The 21,836-nt window shown below is 29.5% G+C and overlaps 1 protein-coding gene across 1 annotated transcript; it reads left to right on the plus strand.

Moving 5' to 3' along the window:
- Positions 1 to 879: 879 nt before the first annotated feature.
- On the plus strand, positions 880 to 1,503 carry LOC147801351 (uncharacterized). Its single transcript, XM_087154473.1, has one exon. It carries the CDS (start codon positions 880 to 882, stop codon positions 1,501 to 1,503), a length of 624 nt encoding a protein of 207 aa, XP_087010599.1.
- The last annotated feature ends 20,333 nt before the right edge of the window (positions 1,504 to 21,836 follow it).

Consider the following 21,836-nt stretch of genomic DNA (forward strand, 5'->3'; position numbering starts at 1 on the left):
AGACCAATCTAGTACCATTCACTCGTAAAATAAAAAGGGAAGGCTTTTTTATCCCAAAACTTTTTAACGCTGAAATCAATATTGCCTCTGAGGTGAAATTTTTAGGCTTAATTCTTGACCAAAAACTCACCTGGAATAAACATGTTGATTACAAAATCAATCAAGCAAAAAAATGCATAATGATGTGCAGACGCATGCTTGGTAAAAACTGGGGATTACAACCAAAAATGATGCTTTGGATGTACACAGCAATTGTCAGGCCTGCTTTCACATATGCTTCAGTGATATGGTGGTGTAAAGTGGAACAGAAAACTGTGAAGGACAAGCTGGGAAGTCTGCAAAGACTGGCCTGCTTGTGTATCACAGGTGCAATGTCCACAGCCCCTACCAGAGCACTTGAGGCAATTCTGGACCTGACTCCTTTAGATATCTTCATGTGCAGCTCTGCCAGAATGACTGCATATAGAATGAAATTGCAATATCAATGGTATGACAAGCCCTCTTCTGGAGGTCATACCAGTATTACTAAGAAAATTTACCATCCAACTCTCCTTATGCCTTCTGACTGCATGGAGAGAAAGTACGTGTTTGAAAGACCATTTGAAGTAGTTTTTCCTACCAGAGAAGAATGGGATAACAACACGATCGATACAAAAAATGATGATCTAATCTGGTATACCGATGGATCAAAGAAAGGTAACCTCTCAACTGGGTGTCTGTGGCTTGTCACCAAGATTCAACCTTTTTGAAGGTCTTGGGGAGTATGCTACTGTCTTTCAGGCGGAGGTACTTGCTATTGTAAACTGTCTGCAGATAAATATTAAGAAAGGCTACCATGGTAAGCGGATTCCTATTTTCAGCGACAGTCAAGCAGCCTTGATGGCTCTTTACTCATTTCAAGTAAAATCAAAAATTGTTCTGGAATGCAAGAATCTCCTAATAGAACTGGCAAAAAGGAATAAAATCATTCTTATTTGGGTACCAGGGCATATGGGAATTGATGGTAATGAAAGAGCTGATGAACTCGCAAAACAGGGATCCTCTTTCAATCCAATAGGAACGGAACCCTTCTGTGGAATCAATATGAAGACTGCAAAGAAGGCCGTCCTAAAATGGGAAAAACAGGAGATGAACAAAGTTTGGCGCAATTCTCCTGGACAAAAACATGCTAAAAGCATGATCAGCAGCCCTTCTGCAAAAATTGCTTCTGAAATTCTTAGGCTCCCAAGATTGAAGATTCAAACAATTGTAGGCTTCATCACTGGGCATTATCATTTCAGGAAACATCTACATAGATTGGGACTTTTCGAACAAGAACCAATATGTCGGAAATGCCGTGAAGCGGTAGAATCAGCACATCACATCCTATACGAATGTGATGCCCTCGCCCTTACGCGCCTCACTACCTTAGGCAATCCCTATCCTAAAGAGCTTCACCTTAATTCCATTAAGGGACTGTCAGACTATATTAATAAAGTAGGCGACCCGAGACAATGGAACTAGGAAAAATTGGGCTTGGAGTATGGTACAAAATGCAACATGTGCAGAGGTGCCACATATCTGACAAGCTCAAGCAAGAAGAAGAAGAAGATGGCAGTCCAAACTTCGCACGTCATATCATATAAGAAAATGGTTACCCACTTGGTTATGTGTTCTAATACGTTGAATACCATGGGGGTCACCGGTGACAGGCACTGAGTTTGTTCATAGCGCGACGGGGGTCCCTGGTGACCGGCGAAGCCAAGATTATTAGAAACAAATAATTCGAGTAAATTTTTAATGCTTTTAATTTTTTTATATTTTTATCGTTACTAAAATGGTTTGACTAAATTAATGCAATATAGAACACACAAAAATAGTTTTATTTATATACACAGAGATGCCAACTTGCGCCTGACAGCAAATAAATATTTTCAAGTGATAGTTTATTAATTGTGATTCTTGGTTTAATAAATTCAATTTAGTAGATTTTTATCCACCACTATTTCTAAACAATTCGTAGGCTTATATAATTCACCACTTTTTTCAGATTGGTCATACTAAACCCATTCAAAAACTAGCAAAATCTGTCTAATATTTGCAAATTTAGTTTGTAGTTATTTACTATTTGGCCAGGTGGGCAAGCCATATAAAATTAGCATGGTTTTCAACGTGTTAAAAACAGAAAAATTTTAAAAGGTGGTTTTGACAGTTGGTACGTATTAATTTTTTTCAGCTGATAAGCATTTACTGCATATTTAGAACTTTGGTTTTAATAAATTTAGTTCACTTGCAATTTTGGTAAGAGGTAAGAAGAATTTAATTGCAGTTTTATGACGCAATTTGTAAAAAATAAAACCTTCTACACATTTAAGAAAATAGATTCAAAATAGAAGTATTTCCAGTAAGAAATGGTTTTTATATCACGACATACATTTGCCGAATAATTTTACAATTTATAGTTATTTCTTGCATCGATATAATCTTCAAAAAACTGTAAAAAAGAATTAAATACATAAAATATACAGCATAATTTTTCAAAATCATGCCATGATTACTATGTTCAAGCCTCAAAACTTAATAATTATGTAACTCAAAATATTTTTGCAGTTGCTTTGAAAAAAAAAAGGATATTTTGAAATACAAACTATTTTTATTACTAAAATTTTTCGATATCTTAAGAAAACATGTCGATGAATCTTGTGTCTAAAGTTTGTAACACTTTTTGCGTATTCCACACCTCACATACCCGAATCCATTTCCTAGATTTAGTTTTACATTTCGGTGAAAAGAAAGTAATGGTAGCGAATCGACTCAAAATTTGATTTTGAGACTGGCAAAAATATATTTTTATTCTATACTCTACCTTTTTCAAAACACTCTGAAAGCTGCTATCTGAAAATGGCATAGGAAATTTTTATTATTCAAATCAATATTTTTATTCAATGTTTGTATTTTTTTCAGAAGAATGCACAGACTTCAATTCCGTTTGTTTTTATATTTAAGAGTCTTTTTAAGCTCTAATGAAGGCGATAAATATTTTTGTGCTAAATTGTATGCATTATTTTTCTTTTGGCGCAAATTATTTTTAAAACCAATAATAATTGCCAGCAAAATTCCTTCTCCAATTTTTTTATTTTTAAATACTGATCTTCATTTTAGATGTATTTTATAAAACATATGAAATATCATACTAACTAAATAGTTTTAATTTTAACAATTATGATTCTATTCTTAAGTCTGGCTGCAGGTCAATATCATATAAATGAATCAATGAGTTTAAAAACTGGTCATCTAAAAAAAAAACTATATTTACAGGAGAGACAAAAAACTGAATGGATAAGTATCAAATTCTATATATGTATAGAGAGAGCATTTTTTACTGCACAAAATATACTATACCAAGCTGGTAGAAATGAATTTTTTATATACTAGCTATGTTTTAACGCCAGCTAAACCTAAAAATGCAGGAATCTCAATTTTGAAAAAAAGTGAGTTGACTGGTTTTCTGACTCAGCGAATCAAATGTATACATATTATTTTTTTTTTATATACGATTTAGATTGTTCATTTTAAAATTATAGAAAATCTTTTAATTATTTAATGCTAAAACTATTTATACACTCAATATTATAATTATTAAAAGCTTAATAAATTATTGTTACTTATTAAGCTACATTTCGTTAAGTCTAAATAGTCTTCGTCAAAATCCTCAGCACCAACAGTAGTTCCAAAAACATAAATCAACCCGTTAAAACCTAATTCATAATTTTTCAGTAATATTATGAATGTTTAGAAAAACTGTGGAAAAACTGAAATAATACTAAAAAATTATTTTTCGAAAAAGTGTGTTATAAAAGTGTGGGTGATATTATCAAACTTTCGTTTTGTAAAATACTAATAAAATGGTGTATATGAATTGCTTTATATATATCTTTATATTTATATATATATATATATATGCACTTTGATATTTCGTGCATAGATACAGATTTACAAAATATTTTTTTGAGAAATATTAATTCCATATGCCACATGCAGTAAAAAATTGTCGAATCGCTTTTTGATTACTGGATTTAAACCATTTTAATACAGTCACCACATTTACAATGCTGAACAAGAAATTATTTCTTCCTTATTCGAAGATAACTTCATAAGAAAAATATTAACAAAATGCTGCTTTATTCGTTAAAAATAAAAATTAACTTTTCAAAATTATCTATAGGGTTTTGTAAGTTGTAAATATTTAACAAATAAAACTGACAAATAATTGAAAATACTCGCCTTCAAGGCACTATATCAAAAGAAATAAAATCTCAAAAAAGATTCTTTTTTTCCTCGGAAATGTTACACCTTGACTAGATTCTAGAAGGTAATTTGCCGCAAGTTTCTTCTTAAGTGCTTGATATCAGACAAAAAAGTATTTTCTTTTTCTTACTGACAGAAGAAATAAATTTGAGATTAAATTTCAGCTTTACAAGGCAGAAAAAAAATTCTCCAGGAGAGGCTAAAAATTGTGGGATTAAAAGAAAAAGAGAGTTTATGTTTTATTCAACAGTATAAAACAAAGGAATTCGTTATTTTCAAGAACCGTAATTTTCAAAAAAAAGTGGAAATATTATTTTTCATTTTTTATTTCAAAATGAAACTATTCAATCTTAAATATGTTACTCTTGAAAATATACCCAACTTATTTGTAATCGTTTTAAAAGACTTTGAACACAAAGTGAAATACTCAAACAACTAAAAGATAAAATTGTTTCTGTTGTTAAAAACGCTTAAATTAAAAGAGAATAAAAAATGAACTATTAAATACACTAAACTTTCTATATTTATTTTCTTCACAAATCCTCTAGTTAATATATAATGAATTAAATCTACGTAAATATATTGTCGACGGGAATTATAAAGAATAATTAATACGAAGAGAAGTTAAATTAATAATTTAATGCACGTAAATAAACCATATCAAATCTTTCATTTAGAGTTATTTAATACTTCAAATATTTATTCAGATTGAGGCAAAAAGATGAAATAATTATTTTAGGCGTAGTTTAAAATTTGTTGAGAGCTATTTTGGAATTGCGTTTTTTTTTTCAAAAATGTTAGAAAACACTTTATGAGAAGACTAGGAGTAAAAAGAAAATATTTATTAAATTAATTTAATTCTGAAAATAATGGAATTGATTTTATATGCTGAGTTAACTAAAATGAGATTAGTATTAATTTTAAGTATTAAAATTTAATCAGTCTTTCAGCTTTACACTACAGGAGAAAATAGCACTAAGAATGAAAATTGCACAATTAAAAACAGTTCATGCTTTATTCAGTACTATAAGCAGAAAAAATATTTTGTTTTTAATATCGATTTTTTTAAATATTTATATTAGTTTATTTTATAAAAACACTTGTCTTCAAATAGAAAAAAACAACAAATGTTTTTATGGTACTATGGTACGGAGGCTCTTGTGATTGAGTAGGTAATGAGCATGCAGAACGCCCAATCTAAGTTAAGTTAATTGTAGAGTTTAACGGCAAAAGATCCGAATTAGGATCTGCACCAATCATCATATTAAAATATTAAAATAGATCAAAAGGTAAAATAAATGTTACAATATTATCTTTATGAAATACATGAAAAAAAAACTATAAATAGCAACACATGTATATTTAAAAATAAATAAAATCAGATTAATGTAAAATGCACGAAATAGGTAAAATGGTACCTGGCTATTAAATTAAAAAAGTGAATAAAATCAGATAAAAACAGCTATTTACTATATAAAATGCCAATAGACCGTAGGAGCGCGAGGATTTCTATACCAGCCTATTTATTTCAAGCCTATTTTTTGAAGAAAGAAATCGTACTATTAATGTTAGAATTCTACTTTTTAAAGGGCTTAACTTTCTATATAAAAGACAAGAATTTTTAATAAAAATAATAAATTTGATTAAGTTAATCGCTTTATTTATAGAAATGGGAGAAAATGTTTTTTTTTCCACTTTAATGTTTCAAACTGATGAAAAAAGAATTTATCTTTGTAGATTATATATATACAACGAATTATTGATCCTACAAGGCTTATAGTATTTCATTTTAAAACAATATTGTTATATTCAAGTAATAACGCTCATGGGCTGCAATAGCGGCACAACTCAAAAAATCATGTTTTGAGATAAGGGGGTTTAAAGTTTTCATTTCTAAGGAAAATGCATAATAAATGCTTTCGTTTGCTGAAACGAAGATTACCTTCAAGTTGAATTATGAGTTGTGCTAGCATTGCAGCAGAAAGAATGTGTATTTTAACATTTACACCAGTTCTTAATCCAAAACGCGTGTTTTTTGAGTTGTGCCAATATTGCAGCCCATGAGCGATATGTAATCATTTTATGAGACTTTGTATACATTGCAATTTAGTGATATATAAAAATATGTTTTTGTTGAGAAAACTAATATTCGAAAAAAATTTTAAAATCTCCAAATATTCATGTACATTTTCTTTTAAAAAAGTTCTAGATAAAATTTTACGAATTTAATATGTTGTTGCTAACATATGCCTGTTTAGGCAGCGGGGGTGTGATTGTTCTTGTTTTCCTGTGGCACCATCTACGGCCAAGAATTCGACTGCTGCCACACCGAACGTCACACCCGTTTATAGGGCGGACCCATTCATATATCCATTAATTCGTCCCCAGATTGTAATTTTGACCTGAATCAGAGAACGATCGATCTCCAATCCAGCACCCCCAGAGGTATTGATTTGATATGGGAACACGGAGGATTTTTGGGACTCGACAAATTTAATGTGCATTAGTCACTTACCTGCACAGGGAGTCTTCGGCAGGCGGGGTTCGAACCCACGAACTCTCAGATATGGGCCCAGCCCCTTAACGACCAGGCTATCCCGGCCTACGAATTTAACATACACAAAGCATATTACCGAAGGGAGTAAAGTTGAATAATTATAACAATTAAAGACGAATTAATGAGTGCAAATAAACGTTATTAATTTTTTCATTTAAAATAAATTAATGGGTTAAATATTCAGTTGGCTACATGCATGGATGAATAAGGATTCGTAACTTATTTAAATATCATTGGATAAAAACTTAAAAATCTAATGAAGTGCTTTATAGGCAAACGTTAGTTAGCTTTAAATTTTTTGAGTAAGAGCCAAAGATGGATGTACCACGCTCAACACTTGGTCAAAATTAAAAGTCTGGTTAAGGGAAAATGCTACAACTATAAAAAATTGATAAGCAACATTAAAAAACGCAACTTCTTTTTGAAAAATGCAATTGTCAATTTAAAATTTCAATTTGGACCAATTCTTGTGCCGGAAAAAAATAACTAAATACCAAATTATTTAGGGAAAAGCAATAATTTTTTTAAAAAAGTAGGTGTTTAGGCCCAATATATTCATTCATATTTCTGGGCCCCTACAAAAATATTAAACCCTTCCCCCGGGTTTAGCTTTAGCCACCATCTCGAATTTATTGGGAGGGAGAGAGGAGTCAAAAGAGGGGAGCTTAAGCTTCCTCCTGGAACTAAAAAATCTTCTGGTCATAATGATGTTTGGTTTTGAAACGCTCCAATTTGGTATTCTAAGAACGAAAATCCTTCGAAGAGATTCTCTAACAGAAATCTTTTTTTAAATAATTAGAACGGTAAAGAGGTGAGTTTTTGAATGTTTTTTATTTTTTATTTTCAATGGCAGAGAACTTGACAGTTTTCGAATGTTCTTTTAGAGATTTTGCCGCCAGTTTCATTTTTAGTTTTAAGAAAACGCTAGTTAGCTTACCATACTATAACTTTAAAATCTGTAAACAAGTGATAAATTTTTCTCCTATATATTTTTATACCCTTAATAAAATTAGATTAAAATAAAATTTAAAGAAATAGCAGTTTAGAATCTATAAGCTATTTAGTAGGTACACTATATAAAAAGTACAATTTATAACCTATACAAGGTGCCTGATATTTATGTCCAAAAATGTTTTTTTCTTTTTAATTTTCGTATTGAATTAGACTAAAATCAAATTTGAAATAGTTTTTCAATTGAGTTTAGCCAAAACTAATTCCAAATTTAGTTTAATATAAAAAATAAGCCACGTCCTTACATAAAAGTCCAATTTAATAGTAAAGTTCACCTGCAGTCTATAACTCCCCGGATCAGGTGGGTCTAGCCAGACTTTATAGATATTTAAAGTATTTTATACAAACGAAACTGCAAATTAGATCAAACTGTAAGAGAAATTAAATATGGAAAATTTGAAATATAAAGTTTTAAAGTATGCGTAAATAGTTTAAATATATATTTTAAATATACTGAACCCATTTATATGAACAAACTAACAATTCTTTTTTTTAAAAATATTCTTTATCAAAAACATTACAACTGAGCTACAACTACTGAAATTGATCTCTTTATTTAAATTAACTTATCTGTCAATTTAATGGATATTCCTTTTATTAAACTAATGTTGAATTTAAAACATCATTGTAAATCAAATTAGTATAATATAACGGCTTTTAAAATTTTGCCAAAGAGAAATTTCAATAGATTTATTTTATGCTCTAATACAAATTTATATCCCCATTTAATGTTTAGTTATTTAAAATTAACTCTCAGAAGCGAGAGCAATATAGCGATGTAGACTAAAAGCGATGTAGACTTGGTAAAAATTAAAAACACAGACAGCTGTGTATTTCACACACTTGATGAGCTTGTTTAAAGAATATGTTCTTTATTTAAATAATATTTTTCTTAATGATAGCTGTTTGAATTAGAATAAACATTAGTAATCTGACTTAAATTAAGATTAAGAAAAATTACTAAAGAGTATTTCATTTTATAAATAATTTTCAAAATTCAGCTAATTTTTGAACTATTTTGTGATTAAATTTTTTTTTCATACATAAAGTTTATTTATTCTACAATAAAAAGTGATTTACACTTTTATTTCCCGGATAAAATATTCAAATCTAAATGTATCTTTTTTTTCATGCAGGCATTTTACGTCTACAATAAAATCTCCAGACTACTGAATTACTCCAATCTGCATTATTTAAGAAAACTAGCTCTCAATTTAGTGTTTTTTGAACATGTGAAACAACGACTGCGTTTTATTAGAGTTTATTATACTCGTTCGAATTAAAATTTATAAGCATATGTAATTTAAATCCTGTTTCTTTAATTTAAACATTAAATAAATTTCGCTGTTGCCATTTAATGATTATTTTATTGACGCATTAAAATATTTGTTTATAAAAAAGAAGTATTTTATTTACCAGAAAAAGTGTCAGAATAAAAAGATATGTATACATTATTGTACATATTTTAGTATTCATTATTTTTGAAAATTAATTTTGCATATTGCTTATTTTATTATACTTATCTGGGTTTTAAATAAGATTTAAAAAGTACAGTATTTTAAACTTGTTCCCTGAATTCCAACATCAAATAAATTCCACTTTGAAAGTGTTATAATAAATTTTACTCTTGTAATTTAATGATTGTTTTAAATTTTGTTGATGCATCAAGCGCGTTTGTTAGAAAAGAAAAGAGTTTTATGATTTATTTACTGGAAAAAAATATTCGAATTTATGTATTTTCTTTTCATTTTTTACATATTTACGCATTAATATGTCTATTACAATCTGATTTACTTCAGAAAATTGGTTTTAAATTGAGTGCGTCTTTTTTACGCGTTCTTTCAAACACGTAAGGCACCAATTTATGCATTTGAAAGAATTATAGTTTTTCACAATTCATTTTACTATACTTGTCAGCAGTTTTTTTTTTAAAAATAATATTTATAAATAATATTCGAAAATGATTAGAGACTGAGTCTTGTTTTATTAATTTTAACATTAAATAAATTGCTGCTTTAAAGAACACGAAAAAATATTTTTTTATAAATACTTATTTTTTTAATTAAAATACTATTCTTTATCGACTGTCTTGTACGTGACAATTATTCCTTTTCTTTTTTTAGTCAACTTTTTTTAGAGCTTTCCTTTTTTTCTGTTTTTTTCAAACATTCTTCTATTTTTTAATTCCGAAATTTTTCCAAACTTTTTACATTAAATTGAGTTTTTATTTTTCAATTATTTAAACATTTATTTCATTAATACTTTCACGCTTCAAAAAACTAAATATTCGCAAACGAAACGTCAGAAAGCCGTTGACAGCATATTCAATATTAAAAAAAATCTTAGTTTTTAAATGATTAAACAAAGTATTAAATTTTACTGATGAGCGCTTCAGCGCCATAGGAGCAATTAGGAACAATTTTACGCTTTTGCAATACTGCACAAATCAAATAATTTTATATTTATGTAGTAATATGAATAAAATAACTCTTTTGCATTCCAATCATACTGTGAAATAAAAATTTTTTAAAAATATAAATGACGATGTAACTGAAAAACAAAAAAAATAAAATCGAAGTCAAATTTAAAGTTAAATTTAAGAAGCAATATTAACACAAAAGCAATATTAACACAAAATTTGTCTTCAAGTAAATTGAAAAAAGATTAGAGAATTAGAATTGAAATTGATGAATAACATGAATGCAGTACAGGATATTCAGTTCAATAGTTTATGTATTTTTTCCAAATTAGCTTTGGGACACGAATAACACTTTTGTTTCGTTTAACAATTATTAACTCTCTGAAGCAGAATTTTTTTCATCAAACATATTTTTCATAATGTTTTCATTATGTATTAATTTAGGTCAAAATAAGTAAAATATATTATGTTTAACATTTTAATAAATTATGCTTATAAAATACAACATTAACACTGATGTCTTTTTCTGCGTTAAAAGAATAATCTTCAAAACACAGCTTATTTCCAAACCATAATTTTTCAAATTTGCAGTTATTTTGATCTAACAAAAGCAATTTTTCATCATTAAAATTTCTTTAATTTATAAAATTAATTATTTATAAATTTTGGAATATGAATGAAAAAAACTGGTTTTCAAATTACTTTTTTTTATTTTAGATATCAATACAAGTTATATTCCGATAATTTTACAGATTTTTTGGTAACTACAAGACTAATTTTCATAATTAAAAAATATCAAAAATATATTTTTGCTCGTAATTAGAGAGTCAAAAAAATTTATAAAAAATGTATAAAAGAAGCACTGGTGTCCCACGTGTGTCAAAGAGTTAACAGAAAAGTTCCTGCATCATCAATGCATCAAGCATATCTTTCGATGAAGTCCTGCTTTTCATTTTTATTTTTACTGTTCTACTTCAATTAGAATTCTCTAAACTTTTTATAGTTTCTTTTGTAATCTCATTCGTTATTGACATATTTCAGGCATATTTGCAAATTAAACAGTTATCGTCCACATCCTTAAATTAAGCTGATGTAACATTCAACATTGTAATATTCTAAATGAGCTATTATTTTTAATTCTAAATTTTTATTACGAACGCACTGATGCAATCATCTCAACAACTACAAGACTAATTTTTATAATTAAAAAATATCAGAAAAATAATTTTGCTTGTAATTAGATCATCAGAAAAAAAAATGCATAAAAAATGTATAAAAGGACTACCGGTGTCCCATGTGCGTCAAAGGGTTAACAGAAAAGTTCCTGCATCATCAATGCATCAAGAATATCTTTCGATGAAGTACAGCTTTACATTTTTAGTTTTACTGTTCTATTTCAATTAGAATTCTCTAAACATTTTATAGTTTATTTTTTGTATTCTCATTCGTTACTGAGATATTTCAGACATATCTGCAAATTAAACAGTTATCGTCCACAGATAAAATCCTTGAATTAAGCTGATGTAACATTCAACATTGTAATATTCTGAATGAACTATTATTTTTAATTATAAATTTTTATTACGAGCGCACTGATGCAATCATCTCAAAAATTCCACTGGTCAAAGTAATAGCGGTTCCTATAATTTTAAAGCCAGACATCTTCCCAGAATGATTGCGTAATATTCCCAAAACGAAACATAATAAAGAATGAGAAATAATTCTGATGTGTAGTCTGGTCGAATGGGGACACCCCGGGCTTACATAATACCCTTCCACAGATCATCAGTACTTCGAACAAAAAGAGTGATGACTCACGTGACGTTCAATACCCCCTAAAACTATCATTAGCAACCATTTCCCAAAACTCTTTTTAACGATTAGCTCTCGGTTTGTAGAGAACAATTACTTACAGCTAGACAGCACGTCTCCTGGTTATTCGATTAAAAGGAACTTCTTCATTTCTTGGAATTTATTCCTAATCTTTCTATTGATGGCCATTACTGAAACGAAACTAAGTGGACACATAAGGATGGACCATAAGAGTTCAATTGTTTGCAGTAATTGATTTGTTTTGGGAGCATGAGGTTGAGAATAACTCATTTCTTCTTCGTCTCTTTCAAATAAACTATTTTCTGCTGAGTTCTAACGAAAGAAACATTTCAATATAATGGGTGAATATATGTCGAAAAGATCATCAAAAATTATAATTTCACACGTTTTTTTTAATTAATGTGAGTAAAAGTTTTATGAATCCATATATTTAATGCTGTGAAATTTCATGCATTATTACATATTTATAATTATTTTTGGTAAATACTTTAATTTTATGAGCTATGAGTAAAACAACTGTGGAAATACCTCTAAAGAATTTTGCACTTTGCATGAATTTTATTTTTCACTTTAAACAATTCAAGAAAGAAAAATATATATACTCAATTTATATGAAATTATGTGTTTATTTTAATTAAGATTGTAGTTAGTATGCAAATTTTTGACTTGCTGCTGCGAGAGTCATAAAAGGCTCTATCGCCTCAAGCTTTGAGCCTGTAAATGTGGAAACACCAAATATTATGTGGTGTGACTACTGGCCAATATGTTTACATAGAGTGCAAGCACTTTGGTCTAAGTGTATGGTGCAGATTTCGATTGCTATAAGATCCTGAATCTGACAATTTCTTAAAATTGATTCTCATGTCAGAAAAAGAGAAGACAAAGTTTTTATTCTAACATCATCACTTTCTATACAAATTAATAATGCTTTAAATATAAAGCAACGCCGCTTTATATTTCCTGTATAAATTGTATGCATAACTAAACAATAGCTAGTTAAAGTTTTTACGATTATATTTGGGATGTTCTCTCCACTATTGATGGTCAATGAACATTGTAGTTTTACTTAGTTTGAGCTTTTGGCACAAGTGCCAGAAATGGTTATACCGCTCCATGAACTTGGTCTGAAAATCGAGCTCTACGCTAAATAAGAGCTATCAATAATTTAAAAAATTAAATTAAATTGAGGTATAAAATCCAATTTTTTTATGGTAAAAAATCGCACCAAGTTTTTACTTGGTAAAACTGGCTTATATGTAATAAGTGTAGGCGTATATGTAATACGTGTAGGACCAATACGCAAATGATTCAGTATAACTTCGTATTTTCTCGGTAGAGTTAGTTTCATTACTGATTGTATACTTGGCTTAAGACTGTGACTTGTTAAGATAAATTGTGTTTCCAATATCTGAATATAATAATAGCGCAAAAATTGATTGATAATTGATTGATAGTTTTAGACGGGGTATATCCAGAAATGACTCTTGGCGCAAGAGTCATTTCTGATTACTCTTGTGCAAGAGTCATTGCTGGGTGTAGGCCGTTTTAAACTAGGAGTTAACATAACTAAATTTACATGTTGGCAAATTGGTTAAAATCAGCTCAGTTATTACTCAAGTAACCAATTTAAAATGAGGATGACAAGGTTAAAATTAGACCTGATTCGAATTAAACTACGATGGCTCTAAGGTAAACCATTATAACTGGCTAGAAAATAAAAATTAAATAAGAATATGATATCCCGAGTCCTTGAGGTAAAACAAAAGATTTGAATTTGGATAGTTTCTTATCTAAGTAGATAAATGTGGACAATCTCATTTAGAATATCGACGTCTAAAAAGAGACACTAAAGAATTTTCGATACTGAAATAACATAATATCTTTTTAATGGTTCCTAGCTTGTGGAATAGGTTGGTTTTGCTTCCCTGAGAAAATGTTTATGTGTTAGACAGGCGTAGTATTTTGCCAGAAACATTTGATTACCATGTAATCAGTATCACTTACAGAAACAGTGTAGAATGCATACCGTATTTGATGCAAAGTTACATTTTTTTCCAAGATGGCTGTATGATAAGTTTTGTTGCAACCCCCTCCTTGGTTAGGTATTCAAATTTTTTATTTCATAGCATGTTAGTGAAGTATAAAGTAATTAAAGTTTTAAAATCTCATTATCTAAAATATTATCTACCTTTCTTTAATTTATTGCAATTTATTCAGCATTTTTTCCAAGATGGCTGCATGTTAAGTTTTGTTATAACTCCCTCCTTGGTTAGGAATTTAAATTTTTTCTTTCACATCATGTTAGTGAAGTATAAAATAATTACAGTTTTAAAACCTTAGTATCCAAAATTTCATATAATTTTTTTTTCATTTTTTGCAATTTATTCAGCATTTATTGTTACATGTATTAATCAGTATACATATTTCAAATTTCGCTAAGCAATAAATTGGCTATTCCGCTATAGGCTTAATCAAGAATAATAATTTTTTCTAAACGATTATTTAAGTAACTGTTTTAGGCATTCATTTTTAGTAAGGAAATATTTCAGGCATAAATACAGATACAAAATTTTTGACCTGAAAATTAAATTTTTTTTTGCCTCTCAAATATGGGGCAAAATAGTGAAATCACTCAAGTATTTTAAGTTAGATTATATTACATATTTAAAACATAGTAATAATGCATTAAATATTGTACAAAATTGGCAATAAAGTTATAATATTTAAATACAAATTTACAGAATTCTTTCCAAAAATAAATAAATAATACGAAATAAATCTTATTTTATTCTTCGCAGTTTTGTGCTAAATTGCAATTTTGTTGGAATAAAATCTGAATAAGTTTTGTACCTCAAGCAAATTGAATGAATAACATCGAAATTTAAAATAATTGGTATGTTGTAGTGAACACCGTTACTGTATATATTAGCACAATAAACTTGTTTCAACTTTTGCCATTTGAAAAGTACCTTGTTAATACAACTTTTTTTTCATTCCATTTAATCAAAATACAAATTCACTAAACACAATGAAAAGTTTTCATTTATTCCGAGCAATTTCTTTCTACTTTGATTATTTCAAGCTTCATTTCAAAGGAAAAGTAAAATTGGCTGCAGCTTTCAAGCGCAAAAACTTTAGCTCCTCTCGTTTTAATAACAAATCAGTGAACTATTGTTTCGGTACCTTGTATTTCTTTCAACTTTTGCTTAAATTAAATCCCACTATTTCGACCGGAAAATCCACGCCCTCATCCCCAAGACACAATCTATAGATACGGAAGTCCCACTTGTAATCACTGCTTCCGAAAACCTGAATTTACTCTCTAAGCCCAAGCTCCTATTTCTTCTGCTTTAAGATGTATAGAATACTGCCTGGATAGGGGGTGGAGAATTTTTCTTTGCAGTTAGGAGTTGGAAATCGATAAGTTTTGCTCTTCTTTTCCAAAATCTCCTAGACTTTTAAATAAAGTGGTAGATATTTATCCGGGGAGTAAGCAAAATCTTTTGGTGACTCAGAATCAGACAAAAAAGGATGTCGTTTCGAACTTCATTCGCAGATCGAGTGATAACCGGTTGAAGGGTTCAATCAGTATGCAGATATGGAAATAGCGGAACTTAAGATAACTGGAATAACATTTTTGTTCCTTTTTTTCCCATCTCCCCTTTCAAGCAATGTCTTAGGATGACGAACGCGCCCACAATTTGCTCACGAGGCGAGAAATTAAACGCGACTCGGATGATTTTCCGGCTGACGTCACACCCTGCGTTCTTGGTTTCGCAAGCATCGAGATGTAATGGAGCACACCATCTAAGCCACGTTAATTTGAGAGACTTTCCTCCTAGTTTCCATAACTTAAGTTGACCTTTTCTCAGTTTTCTTGCTAGGGTTATGTATCTAGTTTACTTTAGTCAAATTTCGGGGACATAATTGAAATTTTCCTTTAACAAAGTTCTGTCCTAAATTTGTAAAAGTTATTATATTACTGTGAACAACATAAATAAGACAAAGGTCAAGGAATCCCTAAGCGTTTTGATATTCTGTCTAACAATTTTCACTTCTCTGTCTAAATAAAGGCAAGCTTATAATAACAAACCTAATTAATTGTTATTTTAGATAAGCGAAAGGAAAATGCCTGCATTCCCTTTGGTGCTTTTAAAACTTCATTAACCCGGAATAAAAACAACCGATATGGACTTATTAGTTACACAGAGAAATAGCAAATGATTCATTAAATGTTTTGTTTGCAGCGTAAAAACTGCGGATGTAACTTAGCTGCATCAAACTCCAGTAAAAGACATGAAAAAAATATATATTTTGCTATCCTCGCTGCCCGGTAAACTTCTTTCTTTTAATTAGACTCGCAGTGCACAAGTGATTAGTGGCTGGTTGGAGCATGCGCAGTGGTGCTGCTTTTCAGCAGAAATAAGTTGACCGGACAGATGCAGAATCAATGTATTATGAACTATAGGTAACAATATGCTTAACGTATTGAGCTATATCAATGGCAAACGGCAAAATGTGTTTATTATGATACAAATGAAGAAGACTAGCAAAATCAAATCATCGAGCCAAAGTTATAAGCAGAAAAAAATTGACAGAAAAATAGGAAAGTCTTAATTAAAAAAGAAATTGGTAAGGTTAGAGAGACAGTATTCGTGAATGCAGACAAATTTGTTAGATAGAAGATCTTAAATATTATTTTGATAACCTATTGGTAATGACGCTGCTTGGGACGCCATCCTAAAAATATTATTGTCTTCGTCTTTCGCCGTCGAGAATCAACTCAGGCACATGATTTGATTTTTGACTTACTGGTCAAAGCAGAAAAAAAGAGCTTGGTCACTAAAGTTGTATGAAAAACAAAGTGGTGATAAACAAAATAAAGAATTATTCAACGAATATCTAAAGATTTTAAAATGTAGTTTTCTGGCATTGTAACATGCAAATTATGTCTTATAATGATGATTCATATAAGTAAAAAATAACTATAAAAATATAAGTATAAGGTTAAAAATGTAATGATAATTGATATATTGGTACGGCTAGCCGAAATTAAATGTGTTCATTAGATATATTTAATAGTAAAAATAATCTTGTCTTAGTCTTTTTTGCATTAGCAGAGCGTTTGAAAGATTAACAGAATTGTTCTTGATTTAAAATTTTGCTTTAAATTGCTTCAATAGTGCAAAAAATGCTGTTTCATTAAATTAAATTAAAAGTGGGGTTAAAGCTCATAATATTTTTTTGAACCTTAAAACAGATTAAAAGGAAAAATTTGTTTTTTCAGTAAAGAACATGATGATAAATTCGACTTAAGAACCTACATGATGGAAAGGTAACGTGGATGGAAAGGTAACGTGCTGACCACAGAGAAGTACATATCTTAAGTGATCGATTAATCAAATTAAAATTGCATTTTTCCTGCTCAGCGTTTTTATGTCTGATTGCCCAAATATTATTTTAAATGATTAATTACAATTTATATTGATTTCTACATTAAAGTACATTAGCCATTTTCAAACTATTTTAAATGAATTGCTTTAACAGAAATACCATAAAGAATGTATTTCACTTTGAAATATATCAATATACACATTCCAATTTTTTAAATCAAAAGAAAATGTTTCTTAAAAAATTCATCTATTTATTCCAAAAACGTATTTGATAGGTATACATAGTATTGGGAGCACAATTTAATATAGAAAATACAAAATCCTTCCCCCTTATTATTATTCTCATATTCAATAAACAATTTTAATATGAATTCCTAGAATTTTTCCCTAGTCTATTATCTATTTTCAAGAAAGTATATGACTTACGCATATATTTTGCATCCACGAATTGATGATACCGTGTATAGTAGTTATGGTATGCGTTTTTCATATTCTTCATTTGCATAAAATTTAAATAAAACAAAGCTTCATCCTCAGCCAAGGAATATTTCTTGCCAAAAAAATACCACGTATTATTTTCTCACCGAGTGTCAAAAAAATATCCATATAAAATGAAAATTGTTAGTTAAACTTCTTTTAACATAAGAAACATTAAATTATACAGATAAGCAGGCATTGTGTTGGAAATTTAAACTTTTAAATTTTCAAATTAAACAGATGGATGAGCAAAAAAACATTAACATTTAATTATTTCTATAGCAAAACGTTGGGAAATATTTCACAGTTGTGTTGGTATTTAATGAAGTTGAATAAATTTAAATAATATATAATAATTTTGTCTGTAAAACTATTAAATTTTGTCTGTATGACAATAAATTTTAAGTGAAACTTAATTAGAATATGTGTCATTTTATTTGGAAAGGTAGAACCGAAAGAAAGTTCTTGTACGAAATTAAAAATATCTCGGTAAAGATAGGTGTTTAGTATTTTATTGAAGATGAATATACGGATTTCGTAGTCTTAAGTGATGAGCAAAAGTTAAGAAGCAAAAATTCTTTTTTTTTAACATATTACAAAACTTAAAATTTTAAATGATTTTTTTTTTCATATTTAGCTTTAAATTCAAAGTTAATTTCCAATGGTAATAGATTTTATTTTATTTTATAAACAACGTTGAAAAATCCGTACCAATTCTAAGTTTACAACTATCCATGTTCAATTTCGTAAACATTTGATTTTGAACCAGAAGACAAGGGAATTTTGAATCAGAAGACAAGGGATCTCCTGGATGAAGCATTGTGAGAAATATCCTTCCTGGAGGACTTTTTGATGGAACTAACCTGAATTTGTGTTGCATGGAGAGGAAAACCATGAAGACTTCCCACGGTTCACCCGACAGCAAAGAGACTAACCCAGGATCCATCAACCACTGGGGGTATTTTACGCCAGAACTGTGTCTAGACGTAGAATTTATATCTACGAGCCATCACTACGATTTGAACCTAGACCTCATTGGGAGGTGATTGCTCTATCCCCTGAGCGACATCGGCTCAATAATCAGTGATTGTTAATGTTTTTCATTTGAATGTAAATAACATTTTCAATATTTCTTCCCTGTATTTATGATTGACATAAGGTTTTTGGCACAAGAGAAATGCTTTGATTAACCTGGCCAAAAACCAGGTAAAAATAAAAAATAAAAATAGATTAAAACTTCATTTGTAGAAAGTTAAAAGGGCAATTATGAAACTAAAACTAATTCGAATTCAAATCTTTTTCTTTGGAAACAGAATAAAATTGGCTTCCTAGTTAAAATGTAAAACTTAAATAAGAAAAAATACTTTGTCTTTGAGGTAAAATATAAAATTCGGGTGAGGAAACTTTTCAATTCAAGATTCTAAATTAGGAGAATCACAATTGAAATATCGACGTCTCATAAGCTTACATTTCCGACCCCGACATAACAAATGTTTAAACGTTAATATTTCCTGGCCAATGGGATAAGCCGGTGCTGAGTCATTAAAGAGAAAGCTCTAATGTTTATACTGGATTAAAAGAGATTTACACTTTTAGAATTGAAACTAGCCAAATGGTTTAAATTTAATTGAATTGGCTACGATGTATAACGATTGAAGGTCTAAAATTAAATTGAATGTGCTTTTTATAAGATGATCGTCTGTTCATAAACTTTAGGGGAAGAGTATGGCTTTTAAAAGTTTAAATATTTAGGAAGTATATTAAAGTTTTTGGGTTGTAAATTACAATTTTTTCTTGTGCTACGGTAGCTATTCAACATAATAAACAAAAATACAAAAAGGCTATTTTCCTCGTTATAGGGAAAACTAGAATTCGTAATTTTTTACTGCTTTTTTGTGAATAGGAATAAAATTATTTTCAATTATTACACTATTTAAGGTATAAACACATTTAAATTTTTTTTTTTTTGAAAAAATAATCAGCTAAGGTAACATCGCATGAGAGACAAAATGGTAGAATCTGCTGAAACTATTTTCAAATCTATAACATAGTATATTTATGAAAGCATGCACCAAGTTATATTATTAGCAAACTATTTTAGTTATTTTAATATTTCTATAACGTTAACTAATACCTTTTAGACAAAATAAACTTTTTTCTCTTATATCTTCTTTCTCTTCAAAAGTCCTGAAACTATTTTCCAAACTTTGTTTTTAAACACGTTACTTTTCAGAAATTTAATGCATTAAAATATTATAACATTTTTATATTTTATTTTATAACCGTCGTTGAACAGCCGACCCAATTTCATGGGTTTATGACTACTTACGTTCAACTCCGTAGCCTTGTAATTTTGAACCAATCCAGAAGACGAGGAAACTACTGGATCAGTACCCCCAGAGGTATTGATTTGTTGTGGGAACATGGAGGACTTTGAGACTCGACAGATTTAGCGTGCATCAGTCACCATTTACTACACGGGGAGTCTTCGGCCGGCGAGGATCGAACCCACGACCTCTTGGATATGGGCCCAGCGCCCTTAACATTTTTATAGCAATAAATTTCCAAAATAACTTCAATAAAACTTTAAAATTTTGGCAGTAGCAGATGGGTTACATTTGAAAATGTACCACATCTCGCCCAATGCATTTTATTTTATACCCAGCAGTAAACAGCCGGCCCCTTCTAAGTTACCTCCAGGTATTCACTAAAAAGTGCATAACATTTATTTGTTGTTTCATTTATGTTCAGAGACCAGGATAGTCTGGTTGGTAGAGGATTGGACCCATGTTCAAGAGATCGTGAGTTTGATTCCCATCGCTAAATCTGTTGGTGTCACTAAATCCTCCAAGTTCCCGTAACAAATCAATACCTCTAAAGGTACTCGATTGGAGAATACTCGTGATTTAGTTCAGGTCAAAATTATTATACGCGGAAGGGTTATGTGAATGTGTCTTCCCTGTAAAACGGGCTGCGACGTACAAGTGTGGCAGAAGAATTCTTGGCCATAGATGGCGCCACTAGAAAACAAGAAGCTCACCCCTCTACCTTAAAATAGGCTTGTCAGTTTAACAAGTGGCATTCATGTTTAGCTTTAAATGACATACTAATGTTTTTGAAAAACTCTACAATCCTGATTTCTTTTTTTTTTTTTTTTAATTCTGCTACAGTTATATTTTTTGAACGCCAATGTTTTTGTCGATTGTTAGTTCACAGTTTTAGCTACACCACTTCTAACTCTTGGTCGATATTAGTCTCGATTATTTTTTGGAAACTAGATAACGCTAACGATGCGCTTGAAAATACTATGAAGTTTTGGCATTTAAAATATTTATGAAAATTTTACTCCTTTAGATAAAATTAGTTACACAAAAATCGGAAAATACCTAAAGGAAAAATTCTATATGGAATTGCACTGTGTTACTTTGATCATCTTAATAGTTCCTCGGTTAGTTCAAAATAAGAAACTGATCTCTGAACGATTATACAATTCAACAGACTTCCACCACTTTTCATGACTTTCAAAATAAAGACATATAAAAAGGAATATTTTTACTAAGCCATTAAAACTTTTGAAAAAAGACATCCTATAAATTGGAAGACCTATATGATAGCAGATTTATTGTGGGAAGTTTCAGAGGGACTATTTTCTTATATATATCTCTCCAGAAAATCATTCCAGACAAATTTTTTATGGCTGTAACATAAAGACAATCTGCTGTTTTTTTCTGATTATTTGTCATAGTAAAGCTATTTTTTTTTCAAATCTTATATTACATTTTGTATTATGAGTAATAAAGGAAGAAATAACGTAAAATATTTCTTTCAAAAATATTTATTGATAGTTATAGAACAATCA

This window comes from Parasteatoda tepidariorum, chromosome 11, assembly GCF_982258835.1.
Source record: "Parasteatoda tepidariorum strain Cologne lab strain chromosome 11, Ptep-v5.0, whole genome shotgun sequence".
Taxonomy (NCBI): domain Eukaryota; kingdom Metazoa; phylum Arthropoda; class Arachnida; order Araneae; family Theridiidae; genus Parasteatoda; species Parasteatoda tepidariorum.